The sequence below is a fragment of the Aethalodelphis obliquidens genome, unplaced genomic scaffold, assembly GCF_003676395.1.
Source record: "Aethalodelphis obliquidens isolate GAN/ISIS:26980383/991018 unplaced genomic scaffold, ASM367639v1 scaffold10, whole genome shotgun sequence".
Lineage (NCBI taxonomy): Eukaryota > Metazoa > Chordata > Mammalia > Artiodactyla > Delphinidae > Aethalodelphis > Aethalodelphis obliquidens.
This window is the reverse complement of record NW_020837954.1, coordinates 42,299,711-42,326,484: the sequence shown is the minus strand read 5'-3', so window position 1 is coordinate 42,326,484 and position 26,774 is coordinate 42,299,711. Positions and strand designations below refer to the sequence as shown.

The window sequence follows — 26,774 nt, the reverse complement described above, 5'->3', positions numbered from 1 at the left end:
GCCTGGGCTCTGGTCCCAGCCTGCCCCACCTGATGGCTCCCCCCCCCCCCCGCCCCAGCAGCCAGCCTGTCTTCCAGGAGCGCCTGGGGTCGTATGGGGGGGCACGTGGGCCGAGGAGCAAGCTACCAGGTGCAGGAGGGGTGAGAGCTGAGCGTGCTCAGTTTCAATTTTCCAGAATAGAGGGAGGGTGGCACTGAAGGCCTTGGCTCTGGAGTCAGAAAGGAAGGCGCTGGTGCACGTGTGCATGTGAGAAGTGGCTTTATTCCAGGAGTTCTTCATAAAGATGAGGTCCTCAGGGGCAGCGAGTGGCACATGCTTTGGTCAGGAAGAGGAAAAGCAAAACAGAATAGGGCTGCGTCCCAAAGGACAGCTGACAAGTGCTGAGCCTGGTTTGATCACAGGAAAGGAGGGGGCCCTCTCAAAGGCTCTCTGAGCAGCAGTCCTCTTACATTCATTGAGAGATGCCCACGTTCCCTGTCCCCAAAGGTCCACACTACCCACTGGGGTGGCAACGCACAAGGGAGATGGCGGTGGATGAAACATCACACAGAGGATGGGAGAAGTGTTGCCCTGGGGGCCAAGGGCTCCGTGCTGGGGAGCGCAGGGGTTCAGGCTAGGGCACAGGAGCACTGCTGAGAGCACGCCAGCCAGAGCCAGGAGGTGAGAGGAAACCACCGAGAGCCCTCCAGGGTGGGTGTGGCCACCTCTGTGGGTGTGGGCACCACGGCCCCAAGGGCTGCATGGAGGGAGCAGGACCACAGCAGTTGAGGCACAGCAGGGAGGGGGAGGGGCATGGCAGCTCCAGTGACTGGTAGCTCCAATCCAGACCGTTTGGCGATCAGGGGCCTCTGTAAGAAGCTGGGGAAATCCATGGACCCTCTCCTCAGGAAAATGCATATATGCACACAATGCAATATTTGGGGGACCATTTCAGGACATTCCTAGGCCTTCTGGAATCCATGAACTCCCTAGGGGTTCCAGGCTGATTTGCTTTGGGTGGGAGACCCACCAGGGTTCCTGGTACCACCAGTCTTTTCCCTAAGATCACACTGCCTGAGCCAGTGGGGCGGGGGGAAGAGGAACGTGGGAAACAGCAGAAGCATTCCAAGACCAGGCCCTGGGGGAGGGGAGAGACTCCCAGTGGTTGTGAGAAGGAACTGGGAGCTCTGCACAAACTGGGGCCTCCAGCCAGCCTCCAGGCCACTGCAGCAGCCGAGCCCCAAGGGCCTCCCTCCTGCAGTGGGGCGGGGTGAGGACAAGTTCCAGCCCGGAGGGCTTCGCCCCCATGACCTAGGGATGCTCCAGAAAGGAGGTCCCGTGCTTACCGCCCTGCCCCCGACCCTGTAACGCTGTACTTACAGAGGCAAGGGCTTTTGAGAAGGCAGGAGTCAAAAACTAAGAGGGAGGATGGGGCTGTTCAGTGGTGTCTGTCCTTATGGGGTCCACACGGTATGACCGGGCAGGGAGCCAGGGCACCCGCTGGTCTTTAAGGCCCAAGGGAGAGGTCTTGTCCTGACACGTATCCACATAGAAGTGGGATCTGTTTAATAAACTGTGTCCTGAGGCTGCCCCTGGAGATCCCCCTTCAGCCCCTTGCTGAGGCGTGGGAACCAGAGCGCAGGACCGGAGACACTGTCCCTGGGGCTGGTACGTGTGGGAGGAATTAGGTCCCCGGGGAGAGACCCAGCCTTTTCAGTGCTATGCTGCTCTTCCGTCCTCGTCTTTCTGCAGATCACCCATCCTTTGCCCTGGATCCTATCCCTCCCGCCCCCAACCCAGCAGCTGCCTGGGACAGGCCACTGAGCTGCTTACCTCTTGCTGTTCTCCACCTGCCCCGCAGGCTGCCCTTTCCTCCGCCTTCAGCCTGCCCCCCGTCCACACTGCCCGCATTCTCCTCTCGTGCCCGATCCCACAGGCAGACCCCTGGCCCAGCGGGACCCGTGTGGGCTGCTGCCCTCGTTCTCCCCAGCCAACAAGGGGAGGCCCCCAACCACTGTCCAGACCTCGGAAGGGTGAAGGGAGGTAACAAAGGGCCAGGGCTCCTGCCCAGTCTCTGCCCAGTAGCAGTCCAGCATCCTGACCTGCTCCTCTCCTCAGGCAAGGCCGGGGTGGCGGCCAGGGCAGCAGGGCATCACCCCTGCGTCCTCCCCGTACAAGCTTTGGAGACTCGTGTGTCGTGGCAGTGGTGTTTGCTGATGATTCCGGCAGAAATGTGAGGAGATGGAAACGGCCCGCTTTACACTCCCCCACCCTAACCCCCTTCCGGTCCCAAAGTCTCATGCAAAAGGTACAGGAGGCCCCAGGCTACGGTCATGTGTGCGGCAGCAGCTGCCACTGCTGGGCTGGGACGTCGGCCTGGCACTTGCTGGCCACCAGCTGGGTGGTCTTGGCCTCCAGGCAGAGGCCGCTGACTGAATGCTGGATGAAAGAGGCTTTTCTCCTCCATCTCTGTGGGGAGAGGCAGGAAAGGAGGGGAAAGAGAAAACAATGATTAATAATAATCATAGCGTTCATCCCTTCATTACACGTGGATGCAAGTGGCCCTAGGACACACCCCCATCTAAATGGTCTGTGTGTCCTTACAGAAGAGGTGGCCACACCCCACGTGCAAGCCTGAAGCCCGTTCCTCCTGAACGCTCTGGCTTCCGTAGGCTGGCACGAAGAACTCACTGTCTAGGTCAGAGGCCCACGGGCTGAGTCTAGCCCAGAGATGTATGTTGTCTGGCCTGCACGTGCTTATTTAAAATGTGGCTTAGTCGTCGCATAAAAACCTGCATTTACAACTTCCCTTTAGACATGGGCCTGGTTTCTTTGGTGGCATCAGTCGGTTGTGGCCGAAGACCTGCTCTCTGCTAGTCAGCCTAGTTCCTGTTCGCCATAGTCCCACCTGGGCCCAACTCTTCTCCTCTAGGGCTTCCCCACTTGCACTCTGTAGGCCCTTGAGGTTGAGTCCTGGACTAGGTGAATCCTTTACTCCTTCAAACAAGATTTCTTCTTCCTGAGCTCTAAGCTTCTGCCTGCAGCTGTGCAGCCGGTTACCTACACACTTTAATGGGAACTGGTCGCCGTCCCTGCAGAGATTAAGAGTGATGGGAGGGTGAGGGCACTTGAGTCCCCCTATCAGAGTCATGTCCCCCAAACTTGACAAGGGGGACAAGAGTTGTTCCTGTAGACCATTCTGGAAGTGGCTGGATGGAGGATGGAGTGTGGTTTGGAGAAGGGATGAGAGGCTGAGACCCAGGTTTCGAGGCTCAGGGAAAAGTACAGGGAGACAGGTCTACTTTTGGTTTCTCTGCTATTTCCCTCCCTTGCATCCACAGCCCCTCTTCCTATATCTACCTCGTCCTCTGTCCTCCGAAGAAGTGGGTAACGCTGGAGCCGCAGGGCTCTGATGGGGAGGGGCCCTGTTCTCACTGGAGCAACTGGGAGAAGGGAGATGAGCAGCAGCAGCTGCAGGGCCAGGGCTGGGGCGGCAGGGGAACGTGGGGTGGCCAGAGAAGGGGACCAACTGGGAGGTGCCAACAGGGTGGAAGGCAGCGAGGGGGCGTGCTGCAGAGCCCAGATTCCCTTTAGGAATGCGGGGCTGAGAACCAGTCTCTCTGGCCCATGTGGTCCCAGCAGAGAGGGCTCCCTGGCTTAAAGGTCCCGGGCAGTGGGCAGGATAGGGCCTTTGGTCCCTCTGGAAGTCACAGCATCCTACTGCCTTGTGCTCCTCCAGTCTCTGACCTCCTGGGAAGGGTTGGCCACACACCCCATCTGGGCATTGCTGGGCCACACCCTTCTTTCATCCTTATGGCCAATGTGATCGGCACCTTCCTTGACATAAGGTAGGCACCCAATGCAGTTTTGTTTTATGAAGAATGAATGCATGGGTGAATGAATGAATCACCCAGTCATGAGGAAGTGCTCTGCAAATCATGGGATTCTCACTTCCTACCTGTGCCATCAGGCACGGTCTCGGGGTCTCCCTGACTCTCCTGGCCATTATGTTCTGGCCTTGCCAGGGAAACAATATCACCTCACAGCGCTCTCCCATCGCCAGTCTTGGTTCTTGGTTCTTATAAGGCAGACAGGGAGGGAGCCCCTCATTTCATAAGTGAGGAGACTGAGGCTCAGAGAGGTGAGGGGGGTGACGGAGCTAGGACCTGCTGACACCATCCCAGCAGCTCTATGCACATGTAACTCTCCCATAACTGATACCCAGGTGGCCTCAGAAATGGGGCCAAAGGGTGACCAGGAAGGGAGGCCTAGATTTGAGAAGGCACCGTCAGTGGGAGAGCTGCTCACCCTGTCCTCCTGGAAGAGAGGGCTCAGCTGTTGGGGCCCCTGCAGGATTTGCAGGGGCAGAAGGAATGGGGCCAAAGGAGATTTCTCGGAGCCCTGGGTCAGTGTGAAGGGGCAAATGGATGCTTCAGCTCCAGAGAAGTATTTGAGTGGTGGCTGCCCTCGGAGCTACTTCCCTGACTTTGGCCTCAGCAAGGATGGGGTTGGGAGTGGGCTCAAGGCCTGACCCTCAGAGAGGCCGGTACTCCAGGTAAAGGGGAGCCTGGGGACCCACCTAACTGCAGGGCAGGCAGAGGGGGCAGGCAGGACGAGCTGCAGCGTCCCAACCAGGAAGTGCTTCAGAGCTCTCTCTCCCTTCCTCCCATGCGCGCGCGCGCGCACACACACACACACACACACACACACACACACACGGAGGCTGAAGGGAGAGGAAGGATCCGGCTGCTTTTCCAGAATAAAATAGCAAACTGCCGGTCATCCCTAAAGAAAGAGCCGACCCAGGCAACAGCACAGGGGTGGGAGGAAAGCCCGTGGCTGAATCAAAACGCCAGGCACTCTTCTGCCCCTTGCACTGCCCGCAGCTGGCCAGGGTCAGGCACAGGGGGAGCTACAAGAAGGTGTGGGCAGAGGAAGGACTGGACCAGAGCTCTGGCCTTTGTGTCCATTCCCGGGCAGAGGGGCAGCCCTCCCAGCCAGGAATGGAGTGGGGCTGACTGTCACTGGCTGCTGTGTGCCCTGAGCATCCGATTCTTCCTCAACAGGCAGGTCTGACCTGTGTCTCCCAGGATTCATGAAAATAGGGCACGTGAGATGTTTGGCAAATGGAAAAGGCAGTGCTCACGTGAGGCCAGCATGCCAGCTTGGAAAACACTGTGGCTGGATCTGTTTCCCCAATCAGCCAGCAGTCAAGAAATACTTACTGAGCACCTACTATATGCTGGGGCAAGACTGTGGGCTTAGGAGTCATGCTGACCTGGGTTTGAACCTCAGTTCCACCCCTTCCCCACTACGTGATCTGATATGTTTCTTAAATTCAGTGAGCCTCAGTTTTCTCACCTCTAAAATGGGGTTAGTACTAGGGCGCACGTTGCTGGGTTGCTGGGAGAATTAGATGAGATGACCTATGTAACACTCCTAGCACAGCTTCCCAGTAAAAGCTCACATTTATTTTGGCTGTGCTGGTTGTCAGGGGTTAGGGATACAGTGTTGACAAGATAAATAGTCCCTGCCCGCAAGGAGCCACGGGATGCAGGATGGACATTTAACAACTATTTACCGTACTTCCTCATGAGGAAAACAATAGACTTGACCTGGATACTGGCTTAGGTCCCCCAAATCCTCACTCTGGAGGGCTTATTTGAGTCTGTATGTCAAACCCGCACTGTGTTCCCCGGGGCTGCGGCCATCCCGTGCCCATGGGCGAGAAGGCTTACCTGCCTGCCTTCTCTTGGGTTGCACGCCTGTAGTACGACCAGGGACCCGGGGGAGATGGAGGTGGAAGTGGCAGCCAGGCACTTCCCCTGCTGCTGGATGAGATGGTCACTGAACAGCCACGCCTGCAAGACAGGGAGCAGAAAGGCCAAGTCCACAAGTACAGCAATGGATGGATGGATAGATGGGTAGATAGAGCAAATACACTGTGTATTTTGGTAAAATTTTCTACAAATACTAGGGATGGGTGTATGGGTAATCACTGTACAGTTCTTTCAACTTTTCTCTGTTTGAAATTTTTCATAATAAAATATTGGGGTGGGGGAGCTTAGCTGGAACTGGCCAGAGGACGTATGAAGGGATGCTCAGGGGATGGGGAGAAAGACAGGACATGGGAGCAGGGCAGCCAGGGAGCCAGTCCACGCCGGGGTCTCCACTCATGTTGCGCACGTGTGTACACAGGAGTCCTGGATGCCCTGTATATAGAGGCGGACCACAGCTGCATCCCAGGAGAGAACTGGACTCTGTTTGGGCAGCATTTCTACCTCTGCAAGGAGAAAGCAGGTGGTGCCCATAGGGCGACTGTGTGACAGGCTACAAAGGCGACCGAGTATGGTGGGAGCAGACCCAAGGAGCAGAGTGGGAGGGGACAGCTTGCAGGGTCCTTGGGAAAGTGGGTTTGTGGAAGGTGTAGGCAGAGGGAAGATGAGAACGGGCAGAGGGAGGCCCCCACCCGTGCCCGGTCCTGACCTGGGGGCCCTAAGCCACCTACCTGAGCCGCCGGCGGGCTCTTGGCAGACCCTCTGCAGGTCCCCATGCTGAGCAGGAAGTTACCAGCCGTGTCCTGGCCCTGGGATTCTAAGCAATTAGCCCCCTGCTTAATGATGCCGGGGAGCACTTCCTTCACGGGGATGCTGAGAGAAAAGGCAGCGGTCAGACTTGTCCTCTGCCCTCCCTGGGCTTACCCACACTTACCCAGAGGGTAGCGCCCTGCCAGCTCTCGGGGCACCCAGGTGTCCGTGGGGAGGGGAGCCGAGGAGCAGGCCTGGCAGCAGGGGGAGGTGAGCAGGGGTGCCTCTGGGAAGACTGGGCCTCGCTCTACTGGGTTCTGGGCAGCTCCGGGAGCCCCAGGGCCTGCCCTGGAGGCCAGGCCTGAGAGGGTTCAAACCAGAAACCAGGGCTCCCCAGCCCAGAAAGAGGACAGGCTGGGGAGAGGCTGAGGCCCAAATGTGGGCTCAATAAACAATCTCGAAATGACAGGGAAGGGGTCACTTTGAAGAGGCAAATGTAAAATACACAAATATGAAAATGTGTTCAACCTCACCAACGATTAAAGAAATACGTATCAGAGAGGTACCACTGTTTGTTTACCATATGTGTATATATGTGTGTGTGTGTGTGTGTGTGTGTGTGTATGATTTATTTACATACATAAAACATTTATATATTTAAGTGTATGTGTGTATATCTATGTATATATATACACATATACATATATATATATATATACATATATATTTTTTTAAATATCACTACCTAGTATTGGCAATAGCTGTGGGATTGGGTGAGAACATAAACTGACCACCTTTTCTGGAGGGTACTGTGGTATTACGTATCAAAAGCCTTAAAAAGGTGCACACCTTTGTCCCACTTCCAGTAACTTAGTATCCTAGGGCAATAATTAAATATGTGTGCAGAGATTTAGTTTAAAAGATATTCATTCAGAGTGACTGCTTATACTGAAAACATTGGAAATTCCTAGATATCCAACAATAGGGGATGGGCTAAGTAAATTCTGATTCATCTGTAGGAAGGAAACAACCTTTAGCCATTAAAAATGACTCTGGTAATGTGGGAAAGTGTTCAAAACATACAGTTAAGTAAAAGAGGCATGTTTCAAAATAGTGTATTATTAAAACATTTTGTATGCACAGGAAAAACAGGAAACACACACACACACAGAGATATAAAACACACTATCTTACCCTGTGGGTAATAAACCTAAGGGGGATGCTGGCCCCAGCTGACGTGGGCTGGTATTCCTGGGTTTAGGTCATACACGCACTTGGCTTACGGACCCACAGGGCATGATGGGGAACCAGGAGGGCTTAGAGTCTGACCACATGCTAATCCTATCTGCCTCTGTTACCTCTGTCAGGAAGAGAACCTGGGCGGGGGGCATGGATCAGAACATTTCCGGCACTCTCTTGTCTCATGTGGACATCCTGCAGGACCTTGACCAAACCAGGTCTTCCTTCCTCAGGGCTGGTTGGAAGCCCCCGGATTCCCCGAACCTACCCGCTCTCACAGAGCCTCAAGGAGAGCCCTTCACTTTCCCTCCACACTACCGGTAGCAGTGCCCCTTCAGAACCCCACACCCCCTTGTAAGAGGTCGTGCAGTTCTAGAACAGAGGCTGCAAACTGTTGGCCCCTAAGCTGAATCTGGCCCTGGACAGGTTTTTTCTGACCTGCACAGTGTGATTATTGGTGCTTTTAATTAGTTGGCCGTATTTTAAGATTTCAAGTTTACACAGAAAAATCCAGCTTCTTTTTTTTTTGAACTTTAGAATTTTTTTTGAATTTAAAAAATTTTTTTATACAGCAGGTTCTTATTAGTTAGTTACCCATTTTATACATATTAGTGTATATATGTCAATCCCAATCTCCCCATTCATCCCACCAAAAATCCAGCTTCTTTGGAAAACATAGCAAGGTCAGGCTGCCACACCGAACTTGCATTCCAGCATGGCACTAACACACTGTCATGAGCAGCAGCTGCCCCCTTATGGGTGGAGCTTGTGCATTTCAGTTTGCCACAGTCCCCTCCACTCCCTACAGTCATCCCCACCCACTTGACTTATTGACATTGTCTGTCTGATCACTGTAGGATGTAAGTTTGCAACCTGCTAGGTGCAAGGCTGTCGGGAGGCAAAAGCTCCACCCCCTCTGCTTCATCCAGGGGCAATGTGTTATACTTCCCCTCTATACAGAGACAAGGTCCTGCGGGAGCCTCTTTGAGAAGCCAAGGTTGTTTCAGACCCTTCTCTTCTCTTCCCCCCCCTACCCACTGTTGCTTAGGAAGATGTGCAAGTTGATCAGTTTTCAGAGGTGAGATGTGTACTGTCCAAGTGTGGCAATGTCACTGACAACAAAGGCCTGCCCACTGATGCTTATGCAGGAAACCCGGGGCTTGGGCAGCAATCTCAAGACCAGATGCAGCTCCTGAGGTGTCTGAGTCGTAGCAGCAGCCCTGCAGCAGCTGGGATGGCCATCACCACCCTTCCTCTGCTCTCTGGCAGAGCCAGGCTAAGCTGTCCTATTTGTTGGTAGCCCTCTTAAGTCTGCATCTGCTTTCCTCTCTGTGGACCACCTCGAAGCTGGGCTGCCATTAGCCCTTATGATGCCTTTGTAGAAACAGCAATAGGCATCCCTTTCTTGAGACACTTTACTTCCATCTGTTAGAAAATCATCATAATATAGATGATTTTCTACATTATGAAAAAAAAGACAAAAAAGTCTTTTGTTAGAAGACTTTTACTGTCATTTGCCAGGAATTGTAGTAATAAATGTACAATAGTGTGTGACCAGCACCCTTCACATATGGTGTGCTTGTGCAATGCACAGCCTGCACAACTGTTCCTGAACATCCTGATAAAAGTAATACATTAGCAATTGCTGAGGCTAGCCACAGAACTCTGATCTGGAAAAGCAGTACTGCAGGCAGGCCTAGGAAAGCAAAGGCCTCTCTGTTCAGCCTCCTAAGTTTCTCCACTGACCATCTGCAAGTGTGGCCCAACTATTAGGATCCTGTTTGGAGGAACATGGTATCGTTTGGGCCTATAGATCTCCTTTCTAATTAACAACCTGATCCACTCCGGGCCCCTCACCCTGAGAACTGAGGCAGAACATGAAGGAACAGACCGAGGATGAGTAAACTGGATAGGAATGAGCTGCAATTTCTACCTTAACAACAAAAAGTCATTTTTAAACGTCCACACAGTGACAAAACAAACGGAAGATGACTTATGCTCCTCGTATCACACGGCTGGTTTCATCCACTCTCCTGTCTTTGTGATAGATCCAGACTTACGGTAGTTATAAACTACTTCTTCCTCTTGGTCCTCAAGGGATTGCATGGGGACTGGGGTGTGGGGAGGAGAGGCACATCCCCGATCCTCCCAACTCTTCCCCCAGCTCCCCAGCTCCTGTCTGAGGCCTGGAGTCCATGACTCCAACCAGATAGCATGAACTCTGACAGAACATAAAGAAAGACTATGCTTTTTTCCCTCAGAAATGACATGTCTGAATGAAACTGTCCCCTTAAAAGTGGCCACTTGAGGAAGCGGTTCATTTATTACAAGTTTGTAAAGTAATGTTCTTCCATGCACAGCCATCATCTGGGGAGCTGGGGTTATCCGGCTGCCAACTTTTTCCAAGGATGCAGCCGCTGCTCAGACCCTTCTGGAATTCCTTGAACATTGCTTGCAGAGTCAGTTTATCCTTGTTACTTGTTTCAGTCTTGTCACCCTGTATTTGGGACCCAGGATTGTATTATCTGGGTTAATCAACCAGCTTACTCACTGGACTTGGCTACAACTTAACTATGGCTGTTTTCCAAAAATCAAATCTGCCCTTGAAGGACAAAGATTTGCCTCCTTGGAGGATCTGCAGGCTCTGAGAGGTGGAGTGTTCTGGAAAGCCATGATAGCATCCTTGGGAGACAGCAGTGGAATAACCCATTCCCCGAGGTGACATTTCCAGAAGAGAGAATGCTAATTTCAAAGTTATTACTGATGCTTATTGACTATGCAATTTATTCAGTTAAAAATATTTATCAAGTGCCCATTTTGTGACAGGCACTGTTCTAGGGGCTGGAGATAAGGCAGTGAACAAAACAGATAAACACCTCTACCCTCACGAAGCTTCCTGTCAAGTGTTGGGAGATGACAGTAAAATTAATTGGCCACATATATGCTGAATGACAATAAGGGTGACAGAGGAAAATAAGCAGGGAATGCTGGGGAAGGTGCAGTCGGCCAATGCAGAGTTTGGGGGAGCCTCACGCAGCGGGGACAGCTGAGTCAAGACCTGGAGGAGGTGAGGAATGATGTAGCCAGGATGCTGAGAAAGATTTTGAAATGAGGAAAAAAAGAAACAGCTCTGCCCTCCCTACCCCTGTCATTACAGCTACTGCCCACCGTCCTGTCACCCACGCACATACACCATTTGCATGCTGCTTCCTCATTTGCTGGAGCAAACATTTCCCCATGTTTTTTCACGGTTTATGATTATAACATTAATTGACACATATTTGTTTAGATCGACGCATCACGATTCACTAAACTCAGCCCCTATCGTTAGTTTTTTCTCAATTTTTTCACAGCAGAGAAGCCTACAGTGGACATTTATTTGTCAACAGGTTTTTTTTGCTTTGGTTGCTTTATTTCCTTAGGATAAACTCCCAGAAGGAAGAGAGGAGAGTCAAAGGAAATGAGTGTTTCTGCAGCCTTTGCTACATAATGCACTGTTGTTGTCCTAAGGGGACAATGCCCATTTCTAGCTCTAAGGCCCGGTCTGTTAAACTTTGGTTCCTACCACACCTCACTCTTAACTCCTGGTAACCACCTCCCGGTTCCTCCAGACCCTTCACATGACAACAAACACTGACAGCTATTAAGAGCCAGATTGCCTGGGCTGGGGAGAGATCAGGGTGAAGGGTCCCCAAGCTGCCGGCCCCCACCCAGGCCAGATGCACGAGCTGAGGGCTGCACTCACGTGAGCTCTGGGTAGACGTTATCCAGGTACCAGCGGAAGGACTTGCAGTTCATCTTCTTCCTCTGCTCGATCCGCGTGGCCACGCTGGAGGAGAAGGCAATGCTCAGCGGGCATGAGAAGGCCCGGGAGGCTGGCCCCCTCTTTCCACCTACCCCAGGGAGCTAGGGCCAGGAGCTGTCCAAGGCTGCCTTCCAGCCTTGGTCCCTGCCTTAAGTCATTCTCTGACCTGCAAGCTCCTCCCAGGGTTCCTGGCCATGCCTTATTTCTCTCCTCAAATTCCTGCTCACCTTTCAGGATCTGCCCAGCCCACGGGGGCCAGGCTTTAATCTCGGCTTCTTACTCCTTGAGACCTCAGGTGAGGATACCACTATCTGGTCCTTATTTTCACAGAGAGAGCAGAGCCTTAATGAACTAGAAGTTTTCCTTTCCTGCATTCCAGCTGAGCAGAAAGTATCTACCAATAAGAAAACCACGCTTTAAACATCTTTCCATAAATTTGGCAGATAAAAACCATCTGATGTGTCCATGACACTTTCCTCAGCTCCACTGACCATAACGGCCACTGACAGATAACCTCACCGCCTCTCTGAGCCTGTTTGTTCTCAGTAAAGTGGGGACACAACCATCTACCTCCAAAGGTTTTTGTGAGAATCAAATGAATAAAGGGGACATAAGTGCCTAGCACAGGGTAGGTCCTCAGCAGATGTTACTTCCCCACTACAAGAAATAGTGACATAACTTCTTTTTTTTTTTAACAAGGGATAGATACAAACAAATAGAGGGAGATTCATTGATGATCGCTAATAATGTTTTCAAACATATCTGACCACAGCATTAAGTAAGAAATAAATACATTGTGACCAAGTATACCCATGGGCATATATGGCTACAAACGTACAACCAAAATAAGAATTTTCACAAAACAGTATCTATCCGTAACTGCAATCAACTGTTATTTTCTGTTCTGTTCCGTACTAATCTGTAATATTCTAGTTCTCTATCATTTAAAAAAAAAACTGGTCACGACTCTCTAAATTGATTTCACAATTAATCCACATTTTGAAAATGCTTAACTAGACTGTAGTCATAACAGTCCAGGGCAGAAAAATAAGCTAACAGATCACTGTCAGATTTTGAACAGCAAGGGGTGGAGTCAAACCCCCGAGTGTTTTCTACAGAGAGCCATCCTTAAGCACGTCCACAGATGTCTGTCCTGCAGGCAGCTTGTGGACCGGCAGTGCTCTCATAAGCGAGCCCTCCCTGGTTATTTCTCCCTATGAGGCTGCATCCTCCTCAAGGACCAGAACCTTGTCTCTGCGTCGCATACCCTACAGGCCCGGAAGAGCCCAGCGGCCTGGGGCAGCTCAGGTGCTAAGGAGACCCTGAGTGCTTCCCTGGTGTACACACAATTTTGTATTTTGCTAAGGCTGTGGAGGAAGGCCAAGGGGGGCTGGGAGAGGGGCCCACCTGCCGAAGGCCTTCCCTATGGCCGAGGGCCGGGCCTCGTAGTAATACTGCTTGTATTCATCCATCCACACCTCTGCAGTGCGCTTGGTATTCCTAAAAGGGTAGGAAGGAGCAAAATAAGGTCACCAGGGCAGTGACAGAGTTAGGGTTGGGCTCAAGATCAGCTCTGTGAAGTTCAGGGTGCGGAGACAGGAGTGCACGCGAAAGAATGCTGATTGGGGTGGTATCAATGAGAACAGTCTTTTTGGAGGACAATCTGTCAGCATCCATCAGCTCTGTGGGTATGGTCTTTGACACTCCACTTTGAGGAACCTTTTCTACCAAAATACCAGCATGTGGGCAAAGGGACATGTACAAGAATACTCGTGTCATAAAACATTCGTGACAACCTAAATGCCCATCAATAGGAGAATAATGAACTATGTCCACATGATGGAGTACTAGGCAGCCTCTAAAAAGAACACCAAGGTTAGTACATACTGACGCTGAAGGACGTCTACAATTTAGTGTGGAGTGGCAGAAAAGCATGCTGCAGAAAAATCATGCAGTGCGACCCCATTTATATAAAAAACACAAAAAGAAGAGACACATGTATATGTATAACTGAATCACTTTGCTGTACACCTGAAACTAACACAACATTGTTAATCAACTATACTCCAATATAAAATAAAAAGTTAAAAAAAATGTAAAAAAAAACACCCCACAAACACATGCATCTCTATACAGAAACTATATATATATATATATATATATATATATATATATATGAAAAGAAATTAAAAGACCTGAAATGATAGGCTAGAAATCTATTAGCAGTAGTTACTTTTGGAGAGACAAGTGGATAGGAGTAAGACTGGGTGAAAGGGACTTTCACTTTTTTCTCTCTATGTGATATGAAGAGTAAAAATTATAATGTATAATATACTATATGTACAGATATATATATAATATATATGATATAGTTTGAATTTTTACAATAAACATGTACCACTTTTACAAGTATAAAAACAACTAAAATGGGATAAGGGGAAGCAAAACAAAAAGACAGGCCATTTGATGAGCTAGACCTGGGGAGCCACTGCTGGCAACAAGGGAGCCTTAGAAGATGAAGACTCATCCTTGGGAAGGAGTGTTCATGGTGCTCCTCCCACTCTCCCCTTGCCACCAGCCTCAGGGGGGCGGGTGATGGGGGTGGACCCTTCTAGGACCCGCCCCTAGAAGGGGTGGACCCTTCTAGGACCCTGCCTACTGCCCCTCAAGATGAAGTGCACGCTGTGGCTGGGGACACGGATGGGCAGACGCTGACCAAGTCAGGGTCAGGACATGGCGTCTGTGACCAGTACTTGGGACCCAGTGAGGGGAGGGCAGCTTCCAGTTGGTCATTTGGCTGGTTTTCCAAGACCTGCATGGACAAGGACAGTCAAAACAAGCGAGGCCTGGTGGAGACATTCCCAGCTTCATCCTTCCAGCCTGAAAGTACTGGGATCCCAGAATGGGGGGCAAATGGGGAAACCAACACCCAGAAAGGTGGGGTAGCTACCCACAGTCCCTTGGGTAACTGACAGGGCTGGGGTCTAGGTGTCCTAGCTCTTAGCGCGGTGCTCTTTGCACTGTGACCCACCTGATGTAGGTGAGGGCGTTGCCCTCAGGAAAGTTGTAGGGGTGCCGTTTCCTGAAGACGTGGCCCACCCGGCTGCAGGGCACGATCTCCAAGCTCCCACCGCACATCCACACCCGGAAGGAGAGCTCTGCAGAGACGGCAGCCATCAGGACGGGAAGGAGCCACTCGGCAAGTCCCCACGGAGTGAAGGTGGGAAGGAGCTGGCTTCCCTTGCCTTTGGTGTCTCCTTGGAGGCATATGCTGGTGTCAGAGCTCCTGGGCCTGTTTACACGGGGTGCACCCACTCCTTGCACGTGTTCCTGACTGCTTCCTCCATGCTTGTGCACACACACATCCCCCCCATACACACCCTCCTCACACCCATCCCACACACACATACCCACTGGCATCTTTCTGGCTGGCCCAGACCTCCCTCATGGCCCCGGGGGTCTCCATTTACAGCTACCAGTGGCCCTACTGAGACATACTTCCTTTTGGTGGGGGTGTGACGCTGAACGAGCCTTCACAGATGACTGTGGTCCCTAGTAGCGCTGGGAGAGGCGAGCAGTGGCCATCCTGCCCCCCAGAAGGGGACGTCACAAGTTGCCTACTCTATTTTCCACTCAACAATCCTCACTTCTGGCAAGGACCCACCTCGGCAGTTGGCCGAACCTCTTCTGATTTTCTACTTTCTTTCATTTTAACCCTGAAGTTGGACACCCTTTGACATTAAAACACCTCCCTCCTGTCCCAGAAAATCCATAGCCCTTGTTTTTTTGTTTTTAATTAAAAAAAACAAAAACAAATGGAAAGACCATTTTTTTTCATGAGTTCCAGCCTTGGTTCCTCTTCCTACTCCCCAGGTGGCTGTAAGGACACTTGTGGTCCCTGGCCAGGTCTGGGGGCTCTCATCTGGAGCGACTGCTCAGGGACCTCCCAGGGACTAGCAAAGTAGGGACGGAGGCGGCAGGGCTAAGGCCTACCTCCTGGCCAGCCTATGTGCACCCGGTGACTTCCCAGTGTGGTCCACGACTGGACGTTAGGCATATCTGGACCCGCACCCAGGGTTGGCTACGTTAATGGGCTTCCCTAGGCCTGCCTGCAAACTGCCAGGCCTCTGTCCCTTCTCCTGGTCAGGGCCCTGCAGCTGGTTCAGCAACTGAGATTTAGAACTGGGGACGGAAGGTCTGCATTCTGGTACCATTTCTTCCAGATTAACTTTGTTATGTTAGTTAGGTCATTTCATCCCACATAGTCCATACTGTCCACATTACTATTACTTATTGTCATTTTTATCAACAATGGCAATGACAGGGAATTCCCTGGTGGTCCGGTGGTTAGGACGCTGCGCTTTCACTGCCGAGGGCGTGGGCAGGTTCGATCCCTGGTCAGGAAACTAAGATCCCACAAGCTGCATGGCACAGCCAAAAAAAAAAAACAACAATGGCAACAACAAAAGCGGTAACCATCGTCCATTTACTGAGCGCTCACTCCATGCTCTTTATGGCTGATGTCTAATTCTCACAGCTACCATGTGGCATTGGGTGTTATGATCCCCATGGTTTTTTTTAAATTTTTATTTATTTTTTAATTTAATTTTATTTATTTTTTTGTGGTATGCAGGCCTCTCACTGTTGTGGCCTCTCCCGTTGCGGAGCACAGGCTCCGGACGCGCAGGCTCAGCGGCCATGGCTCACGGGCCCAGCCGCTCCATGGCATGTGGGATCTTCCCAGATTGGGGCACGAACCCGTGTCCCCTGCATTGACAGGCGGACTCTCAACCACTGCGCCACCAGGGAAGACCCCCCCATGTTTTTGATAAGGACTGTGAAGCTCAAAGATGTTAAATGACCTCTCCAAGGTCACCTCCACGCTCAGGTGCAGAACTGCAGTGTAAAGTTCACACTTTGTCCAGCAAGTCCCACTGTTTGAACCAGATCATGGTCTGTCAGACGCCGTTGTAGAATCCCTTACACTCTAGTGGGGGGAGGCAGGAACTCAGTAAAAGAAGAAACCAAAATACAAGTAGACAAGAAAATGAGTAGAATACTTCATCTGCGAAGCAGGTAGGAGACTGAAGCAGGTGAGTGGAGTTGGGGGTGAGGCTGCAGTTTTAATGAGGCTGATCAGGGATGTTCTCGATGAACGGGGTGGGGGGGCATTTGAGCCGAGGCCTGAAGGAGGTGAGGAAGAGGCATGTGACTCTTAGGGATGAGCGTTCCGGGCAGAGGGACAAGCAAGGGCACAGAGCTAGAGGTAAGAGCACAGTAGGCAGGAGCGGAGCGAGATGCGGGGAGGGCCGGAGGGGCTGAGGGCGGAGCTGGCGGTGTGTGCTTGTGGGGGAAGGGCAGATGGTGTAAGGACTTCCGGGTTTTGCTCTGAGTGATGCAGGAGCCCTTGCAGGGTCTCGAGCAGCTGAGTAACATGATCTGACTACCTTTTAAAAGGATCCCTAATGAGAATCCCAAGGTTTTCACGTTTGCCACCCTCACTTAAGGTGGCCTCTGGGTTCTGGCGTTTGGCTCTCTCAGGGGAAACAGGAACGAGTCTGGGTTTGGGCATCTCCCTTCCTTCCACAAATGAACAGTTCTTTTTTTTTTTTTGCAGTACGCGGGCCTCTCACTGTTGTGGCCTCTCCCGTTGCAGAGCACAGGCTCCGGACGCGCAGGCTCAGCGGCCATGGCTCACGGGCCCAGCCGCTCCGCGGCATGTGGGATCTTCCCGGACCGGGGCACGAACCCGTGTCCCCTGCATCGGCAGGCAGACTCTCAACCACTGCGCCACCAGGGAAGCCCCAAATGAACAGTTCTGAAAGGCCCAAACCCATCAGTGACGAGAGTCTCCTGGCTCAAAACTAGTCCCAGCAACTGAACGTCTGAGCACCACGGCTAGCCTAGGAATTTCTTTGAATTTTTCGAAGAAACAAAACCCTCCCTAGAACCACTCTGTGGTTCACCTTTCAATTCCCCAATCACTGAGCCCTGGCCTCAGGCAGAGTTTGAAGTTAGCTATTTGATCACTCACTTGTTTCTCCATCAGGCCCCAGCCTTAAAAAAAAAAAAAAAAAAAAAAGGGAAGGAAGGAGAAAAGAAAAAGGCCTCTGGATGCAGCAGAGACCATTAGTTTCCCAGCCCTCTGAATCTTTACAGGAAACTGGATTTGCCAAAGCTCCCTTCAGGCTGAGATGGAGAACACAAAAGAGGTCACTTAGGCCCAAAATACATAAAAGGAGGTCAGAATGGAAGGGTCACTGCACCCCAGTTCCCAGAATTTACTCCTCTGAATGCCTGCCTGGAAACGGTTTCCAAGCATTAAGTTACAAAGGGGAGAAAATCCCACGCCTGTTTCCACTCCGGCTGATCCTGAGCTGGAGCCCCACTGCCCATCTGTCCCACTGCCCTAGTCAGAGAGGGAAGAAAGACCTGGTCCTTGCCTCCCAGAAACACAGACTCTGACTTGGATCACACCTCACAACACTTAAGTGGCTCCTGTAAAGGCACTACCTACACCTGTCAGACGTGGAGTTTCCCAGCTGAGATCTGGAAGGAGGCGTCTACCTCAGTTTGCCCATCTGTCAGATGGGTGAGATACCACCAGCCCTATTTACTATGCAAAATACCTGGTCAGGATGAAAAAGGAAGCAGTGGGAAAGGGCTCTGCAAAGGACTGACTGGGTCCACTGCCAGAGCAAGGACAGGCCTTTGTGTTTCACAAGCCTCAAGGTACCTGCCCCCACAAACCCTGGCCCACTCCTGGATCCCTGGGATCGATCGCCACCCTCCTCCACCACGCTCCTCATCTGGGAGGCTGCCTGTGTGGGCTGCACCCCTGGGCTTCCTTCCTATGTGAGGAAGTTCAGCCAGCAGGTCGGGGGAGAGTGAGGGTGGGTGTTTATCCCCTGACACCTTCCACCTGGCACAGTGGACTGGCTGCAGGCGCCCCAAGACCACAGCTACTGTCGGGGAGCACTCCCTCCCTGTGTTTCAGACCTGAGGGTGGCTACACTTCCCAGCAGTCACCAGCCCAGCCCTACCCTGGCCCTTGTGGTTCCCTGTAACTTGCCCACGCCGTGTAAATAGGCCCTTTTATAAACCCCCCTTAAATCACCCACATCAGATGTTCCATCTGTACCCAGCCTTTATCTCACCTGAACCTCACCAGCGACCCTGGGGGTTCACTGGCTCTTCCCTTTCCTTGTGGGGCTAAAGGGTTCCTATGGCCTCATAATAATAATAATGGCTGCCAGTATCTTCACCCCCCTCATCTCACTTAGTACTTATAACAGCCTCTTGGGGAAACTGAGGCTCAGGGAGGCTTTCACTTGCCCAGGGGCAAACAATTTATAGGTGGTAGGGCCAGGATTTGCACCCAGGCCATCTGACCCCATTGCTTACGTTTAACCGCCACCCCCTACTGCCACCCCCTACTGCACACACCACCCCCAGCCTTTCTTGTAGGGAAGCAGCCATGTGCTTCCTCCATACACGTGTCTAGCCATGTGGCCACAGGTTCTCCCTGACCACCTAATCTCTTTGTTGACTAGCTGTGTGGCTCTGGACAAATTACTTAACCTCTCTGTGCCTCGGTCTCTTTACCAGTAGAATGGAGATATAATAGTACTTACTTCAGAGATCCATTGTGAGGATTTAAGGAGTCAATATGTGTAACATCCTTAGGGCCTTACATATAGAAAACACGCAACCCAGGTTACCCATTATTATTACTGTGGTTATTTCCCAACTTACCAAAATTCTCTCCCCCCCAGATGTCCATCTGGGCATCATACTTTCCCAAGTGGTTAAACCAAGACTTGTCAATCACGAAGATTCCTCCAGCTATGACAGGCGTCCTGGGAACAAGGAGAGGAAAGAAGCAATACATGAGCTGGAAGATCTGAACCCCTCTAGACGGCCCCAGGGCCCAGGCCATTTGCCCTAGCATCCCCCACTTGCAGAGTCACTGGGGTCGGATATCTGGCCCGCTTGCTGGCCTCTGGCCTCTCTCTCCCCCGGGCCCAGAACAGAGTTAGCCCTGGGATCGTGCACCCCTAGGAGCCCTGGCAACTGCAATGGCCCTCCCAGGAGCCTCCAAAGCCCCTGACTCAGGCAAGGAAGGGGTCTCTCCAGAGCCCACAGCAGTCCTGACCTTATGGGCTTGGTGGGGTCTGTCCGGGCAATCTTCTGCTCCAGAGGGATCTGCTCCCACTTGAAATGCAGGCTCCAGTCAAATCCTAAGGGCCAGACTAGGGTGAGGATGCGGCTCGGGGGCTCTTGTCCCCTCACTCCACCCCCCCCGAGAGTCTCCCTTGATCAGAACCCAGCTTGTAGAGGGCCCTGGGCAATTCACGTAGTCATTCCTTCATTCAGAACGAGACAGGTCCCTGTCCTCATGGAGTTTCAATCTACTGGGTAAGACAAAGACTTACAAAGATAAATCAGTAAATGGATAATATGTCAGTTGGGGTTGTAAAGTGCTAAAAAACAAAAAGAAAAGAAAGGAGGGGTACCCATACTATTCTAGTAAGGGTAGCCAGGAAAGGCTCTCTGAGGAGGTAACATTTGAGTAGAGACCTGAATGAAGAACTGATCCATGCAGACATGTAGGGAAAGGGAATTCCAGGTGGGGGGAACAGCAAGTGCAAAGGCCCTGAGGTGATTTCCCTAAGGAGAAATGCCTGGCTCCCTTCAGAATCCCACTCAGCCTCAACATCTAACTAACAACTGTGTCCATTTATTGGAAATCCGAGGCCCAAATAGGAAATCCACTCTGCGCATTAGCTCCTGGCAACAGGTTCTCTGGAGCAGCCTGCCCAATAGAACTTGCTGCAATGACGGAAATGTCCTATATCTGCACTGTCCAACATGGTAGACTCTAGTCACATGTGGTTATTGAGCACCTGAAATGCTGCTAGGGCAGCTTAGGAACTGAGTTTTGAATTTTACTTAATTTTAATTAATTTATATGTACATAGCCAGAAGTGGCTATTATCTACTGTATTGGACAGCACAGTTCTAAAGTCTAGACCAGAGCTGCCCAAAAGAAATACAATGCAAGCCGGAGACGCAAGCCACACATGCAATTTAAATTTTTCCAGTAGCCATGTCAAAAAGTAAGAAGAACATATGAGATTAATTTGAATAATGTATTTTTAATGCAATATATCCAAAATACCATCATTTCAATCATTATCATTGATGATCATATTCATAATCAATACAAAAAATTATTAATGAGATATTTTATATTCTTTCATACTAAGTCTTCAAAACCTGGTGTGTATTTTTTCTTACAGCATATCTCAGTTCAGACTGGTCACATTTCAAGAGCTCAGTAGCCAAATGTGGCTAATAACTACCATATTCGGCCAGGTCTAGACCATTTCCAGGCGTACAGGTTAGGAAGCCGTGCAAAGTTGAGGGCTCCCCCTTCCTCACCCCCAAGACGACAGCAGTCATATCATGTTATTCTGCCAGGACCTGTGGCAATGGTCCCCGGGGCTGGCAGTATTTGAGAAGGATGTGTCAAAGTTTGGGGGGAGGGAAAGATCAGAGACTAGCTTGGCCCTGTCCCTGATAGTGCCAGGAGCCTGCAACTGCCAGCCCTGGGCCTTCGTCCCCAACCCCATGGCTCTACACAATCCCCTTTCGTTTTCTAGAGGTAAAGGGGGTGGGGGTGTGAGACGCTCTGGCACAGTTGGGAAGAAGAGCACCAAGCCAGGGCTTTTGCCTGCCCTCACCTGCCTCCTTTCAGGTCTAGAGCCCCTCCCCTGGGAGCCGGACCCACCTCCCCGAAGGTCAGCAGATGCAGCAAGGTAGGCAAAATTATCCAGACTGATGACATCAATGATGGGGCTCACCACGCGGGTGTGATCCTAGGAGAGGACACATGAGATGGCGTGAGGCCAGGGACTCTGTGAATAAAGGCCCAACTGCCTGCTCTGGGAAGAAGTTCTCTTCGAGGCATTGGGCACTCAGCACCTCCTGCAGGACACGTTAGGCTCCCAGGAGCTGTCCTGCATCACCACATCTAGGCTCCCGGAAGGTCCCTCTTGGGTCTCATGGGCACGATGCTCTCCCAGCCTCTTCCTCTCACATCATGTTGAGCCCTGCCAGGATCTCACCTCCTCAGTAAAGCCCTCCCTGACTGCTGCAGGCTGAGGACTTCTTCCTCTTTTAAACTGCTCTCACAGTTATAGAGCAGACAATTCCTGGGACAGTGAATCAGCTGCTGCCTGATGTGGATCTTCTGTTGCTGGTGTGAGCTGTTGTTTTACTAATTGTCGTCCGTCTGTGTACATGTTGAGGTTGAGTCTTCCCACCTGGACAACCGGCAGCTGAGGGCAGGGACGCTGCAGGCTCTGTGTAACCTGGGTGGCACTCCTCTCATGCCACGTCCACTTCAAAGTCAGACTCACGCTCCCTTCATCATCTCCCAGACACAAATCCACCTCTAAAACATTGGTGGGTAATATGCCAGCTTTACTGAAGGTTTTATTTTTTCTGGGGGTGAGGGGTGGGGGGATAGTGGTGGTGGTGGATTCTGTCATATACCACGTGCAAAACTTAATTGCCCTCCATCAGCAGGATGTCTGTTCTCTTCTTTTCTCCCTCCGTGGAGGGACATGGAACAGAGCTTCTTCTCCCTCCTCTCTCTGCATTCTGTGCTGACCCTCAAAATCCTCTTGTCTGGGGCTTCCCTGGTGGCGCAGTGGTTGAGAGTCCGCCTGCCGATGCAGGGGACACAGGTTCGTGCCCCGGTCCGGGAAGATCCCGCGTGCCGCGGAGCGGCTGGGCCCGTGAGTCATGGCCGCTGAGCCTGCGCGTCCGAAGCCTGTGCTCCGCGACGGGAGAGGCCACAACAGTGAGAGGCCCGCGTACCGCAAAAAAAACAAACAAACAAACAAACAAAAAAAAACAACAAAAAAACATCCTTTTGTCTGCAACTTGGAATCCAGCTCTGCCCCTCAGTTCACACTCCATCTCAGGACGACAAAACTGTGGGACATGGCGGATCAGGGGAGACCATCCACGGTCTCCCACAGTGTTCTGTGGGGGCCTCACCTTATCCTTTTTATAGACTTTTTGTATTGAGATTTAATTCACATTTTTATAACAATTTTATTAGATATAATTGATAGACCATAAAATTTGCCATTTTAAAGTGTACAATTCAGTGGTTTGCAGTATATTCACAAGGTTGTGGCACCATCACCACTCTCTAATTCCAAAACATTTTCAGCACCCCAATAAGAAATCCTGTACCATTAGCAGTCACTCCCCATACCCCGCTCCCTCCAGCCCCTGACAACCACGAATCCCCTTTGTATTTCTACGGATTTATTTATTCTGGACATTTCATATAAATGGAATCATATAATATGCAGTTTTTGTTACTGGCTTCTGTCACTTAGCATAAGGTTTTCAAAGTCCATCCATATTGTAACATGTATCATTACTTCATTCTTTTTATGGCTGAACAGTATTCCACTGTATGGATACATCACATTCTGTTTATCCATTCACGGTTGATAGACATTTTGCTGTTTCCATGTTTCAGCTATTCTGAATAACACTGCTCTGAACACTCAGGCACAAGTTTTTGTGTGGGGCGTTTTCATTTCTCTTGAGTATATACCTAGCAGTGGAATTGCTGGGTCATATGGTAACTCTATGTTTACACTTTTGAGGGAGTGCCAGACTGTTTTCCAAAGTGGAGAACAGCACCATTTGACACGCTCCCCAGCAATGTATAAAGACTCCTATTTATCTATATCCTCACCAGCACTTGTACTGTCCATCCTTTTGATTATAACCATCCTGTAGGTATCAAGTGGTACCTCATTGTGGTTTTGACTTGCATTTCCCTAATGACTTAACGTTGAGCATCTTTTCATGCTCTGGTTGACCATTTGTCTATTTTCCATTGCGGTGCGTGGGCTTCTCAATGCGGTGGCTTCTCTTGTTGCGGAGCATGGGCTCTAGGCGCCCGGGCTTCAGTAGTTGTGGCACTCGGGCTCAGTCGTTGTGGCTCGCAAGCTCTAAAGCGCAGGCTCAGAAGTTGTGGCACATGGGCTTAGTTGTTCCGTGGCCTGTGGGATCTTCCCAGACAAGGGCTTGGACCCGTGTCCTCTGCATTGGCAGGTGGATTCTTAACCACTGTGCCACCAGGGAAGCCCTTTTCTCATTTTTAAATTGGGTTATTTGCCTTTTATGGTTGAGTTGAAATCACCTCATCCTATGTTCCGTATGTCCAAATCCTCCCCATTCTAGAGAACAGCAGGCACATGGGAGGGCGCCCCCCGCTTGAGAACACCATCCTCTCCTCCCTCCTTCTCAGGCTTCCCAGCCTGACTCACCCTCACTCATCACTCCCTCAGGAGGAAAACAACAACACCCATTCATAGTAGGAGCTTTGTGGCTCACCCAGGCTTTCAGCCAATTTAATTCTCACCACAACCCAGTCAGACAAATATTACAATTATCCCTGTTTTCAGATGAGAAAGCTTAATGAGGTGAAGTTACTCAGGAGGGAGCAGACCATTTAGGCTTCCTACTCTGCCTGCCCAACTCCAGAGACCGTTCATCATCCCCCCTCATGCCAAGAACATGTGGGCACGTCCAGAGCTCCCCCAGGGACAGACAGACTTACCTCCTTCACCCGCTGCAGCATGGGCTGCAGCCACTCGGTGTTCACTTCGCAGTGGCTGTCCAGAAAAGTGAGGACAGCAGCTGCGGCCACATCTGCCCCGCGAACTCGGGACCGGATCAGCCCTGCAATGGGAAGGGACAAAGGATGGTGCTGGGACTGAGCCAATTTGCTCATCCGTCCCCCCAAAGTCTCAGGACTCTCCGCCCCTTAAGGCTGAGGTTTCCTCTGAGTTATTGTGATTTAACTTTACTTTGTATTTCTTGACTTCTTCCCTCCCTCTTTTTCTTTCTCTCACCCATCCATCAACCATCATTACTCCAAGGTTATTCTCTGAGTGCCCTCTGCATGCCAGACACTGGACTCTGGGGACACAATGATGAACAGTCAGAGTTTAGCGAACAGAAGTTGAAATAAAGTGTGGTTTGGTACCAAAGGAGAGCCAGAAACCACCACTCAGGAACCTCAGGGTGGTCCTCTCCAGCTGCACTATCCTCTACGACATGCAGAGAGTCTTCTAGACTGAGACAAGCTGGAGTTAGTATGCCAGCCCCTTCACTAACTGGAGCATATTATTTAACCTCTCTGAGCCTTAGTTTTCTTATCCAGAAGATTCAGAGAGAATAATCCCTGCCTCTTGGGGACAGGGCGTGGTGCCCAGGAAACCGACATGTGCAGAGGTTCTACTCTGCTTCCACCTCGTTCCCCAGTCTCGTCGAAGGCTCGTCAACTGTCAAAAAATGGCCTCACTTCTGGCAGCACCCTGGTCAGAGCTGGGGACTTGCCTGATCAGGAGGGAGGAGACCCAGATGGTCCTGCCCCTGACAGAGCAGCCACTGGTGTGGGGAGATTTCCCTGGCCTCACCTCTGCCCGGCACTCTACTGCCCCGTCCTTCTACTCCATAGGGAGCTGTAAAGCACCTAATCATAAATTTACATCTATGTTGTGTAAAACCCCAGGGAACAGCATTCTCCCAGGCCTAAAGGCACCTGCAACCCAGGGCTTGGGAGAGAGCTCTCTCTGGCCTCTTCCATTCCAGTTTGAAGGTCCCTTCGGCCTGACTAGACTTTCTTAAATACACCCATCACATCTCTTTCTTTCCTTCCTTCCTTCCTTCCTTTCTTTCCTCCCTCCCTCCCTCCTCCCTCCCTCCCTCCTCCCTCCCTCCCTCTTTCCTCCCTCCCTCTTTCCTCCCTCCCTCCTTCCTTCCTTCCTTCCTTCCTTCCTTCCTCTCTCTCTCTCTCTTTTTCTCTCTCTCTCCCTCTCTCACCTTCAGTGGTGCCCTATTCTCTGCTTTATCAAGTCTAAATGCCTCCCCCCATCATCTATCCTCACCCCACTCATTCCTCGTGCTGGCCAGGCCCAATTCTCCCAGGAAGGGAGACTAAGTAGAGGGAGGTTAAGAGGCTGGGCTCTGGGTGGGCCCCCTGCCCCGGGGTGGAATCCTGGTTCCTTTATTCATCACTCCAGGCAAATTACTGAACCTTCCTAAACCCCAGTTTCTTTATTTCAAAACAGAATGATGGGCTGTTATGAAGACTGAACATGAGAATGTGGGCAGAGTGAATGCTACAGGGTGAGAATGCAGGAAACGTAGGGAGAGAATGTTAGTACTTCCTGTACCCAGGCCGGACTGATGCCTTTGCTTGCAGAGTCCCCGGGCCTGGAACGCCCTCCCTTGTGCCCTATTCATCTGTCTCACAACCCCTTCACCCAATCCAGGCACCCTCTCCGATCATTCCCCTCTCCTCCATCTCCTTTCTACCCCATATAATTATAACCAGCCTCAGCTCCATAATAAGCTCTCCGAGGGCAGGGACCACATTTATACTTCTTTTGTGTCCCCTAGAGTGCCGTGTACAATCCTATGCTGTAGTCGGTGCTCCAAAACACCTCTTGATTGGAAGTGAGGTCACATCTGCTTTATACTGCCCTGTGGTTTTCTCAAAGCATTTAATCCTTAAAACAACTGTGCAGGACAGAAAGGGTACTATCATTATTCCCATTTCTCACGAGAGACAACGAAGGCAGCCGGAAGTCATACTGTGATAGGGGCTGACCCAAGATAGCAAGAGGGTCTTTCCCCAGACCTTGGTCCTGGCCACCAGGAAGGCAGCAGGACCACGCTGGCTTGGTATGACATGGCCCCAAAAGGGAGCGGGGAGGTGCAGAAGTCTAGATCAAAAGAGCTCTGAGGTGGCACCTAGGGTCCAAGAACTTACCTTCCCGCCGGCCGTTGCGCAGGCATTTGACCTTGGTGATCCTGGTCAGGAGAAGACAGTCTTCAGCTGAGGGTGGAGAGAAGGAAGCAAGCTCATTCAGATATTGACGTCAGACCACATGTGGTTCGACCACTACTGGAACCTCCCAGGAGCTTCTCCAGACCAGGCCCAGGGGAAGGCGAGGCATGGAGGAGAGTGGCCATCTCCACTGGCCAAAGGATTGCCCTGTCCTCCACTCCCCGGCCAGACTGAGGACTGCCTGTACTTGTGGCATTACCCGCCAGGGGGCACCAGAGAGCGCCAGCACTGTCACCGGTCCAACAGCCTCGGCGCTAGATTGTGGGGA

At 51.3% G+C, this 26,774-nt stretch overlaps 1 protein-coding gene across 2 annotated transcripts in view; it reads right to left on the bottom strand.

Annotated features, from left to right (window-relative positions):
* Window positions 1–241: 241 nt before the first annotated feature.
* The window catches only part of GALNT16 (polypeptide N-acetylgalactosaminyltransferase 16), a 100,112-nt gene continuing 73,579 nt past the window's right edge, over window positions 242–26,774 (bottom strand). The window contains exons 5-15 of one of the 2 annotated variants that reach the window (XM_027111609.1): window positions 26,429–26,494; window positions 24,209–24,330; window positions 21,344–21,431; window positions 19,706–19,790; window positions 19,306–19,409; window positions 14,582–14,708; window positions 12,958–13,050; window positions 11,491–11,574; window positions 6,488–6,629; window positions 5,718–5,840; window positions 242–2,448 (exon numbers count right to left, since the gene is read on the bottom strand). In XM_027111609.1, coding sequence (XP_026967410.1) covers window positions 2,311–2,448; window positions 5,718–5,840; window positions 6,488–6,629; window positions 11,491–11,574; window positions 12,958–13,050; window positions 14,582–14,708; window positions 19,306–19,409; window positions 19,706–19,790; window positions 21,344–21,431; window positions 24,209–24,330; window positions 26,429–26,494 — 1,172 coding nt within the window. In that variant the 3' untranslated portion in view covers window positions 242–2,310. The other variant, XM_027111610.1, reaches the window with a different exon arrangement.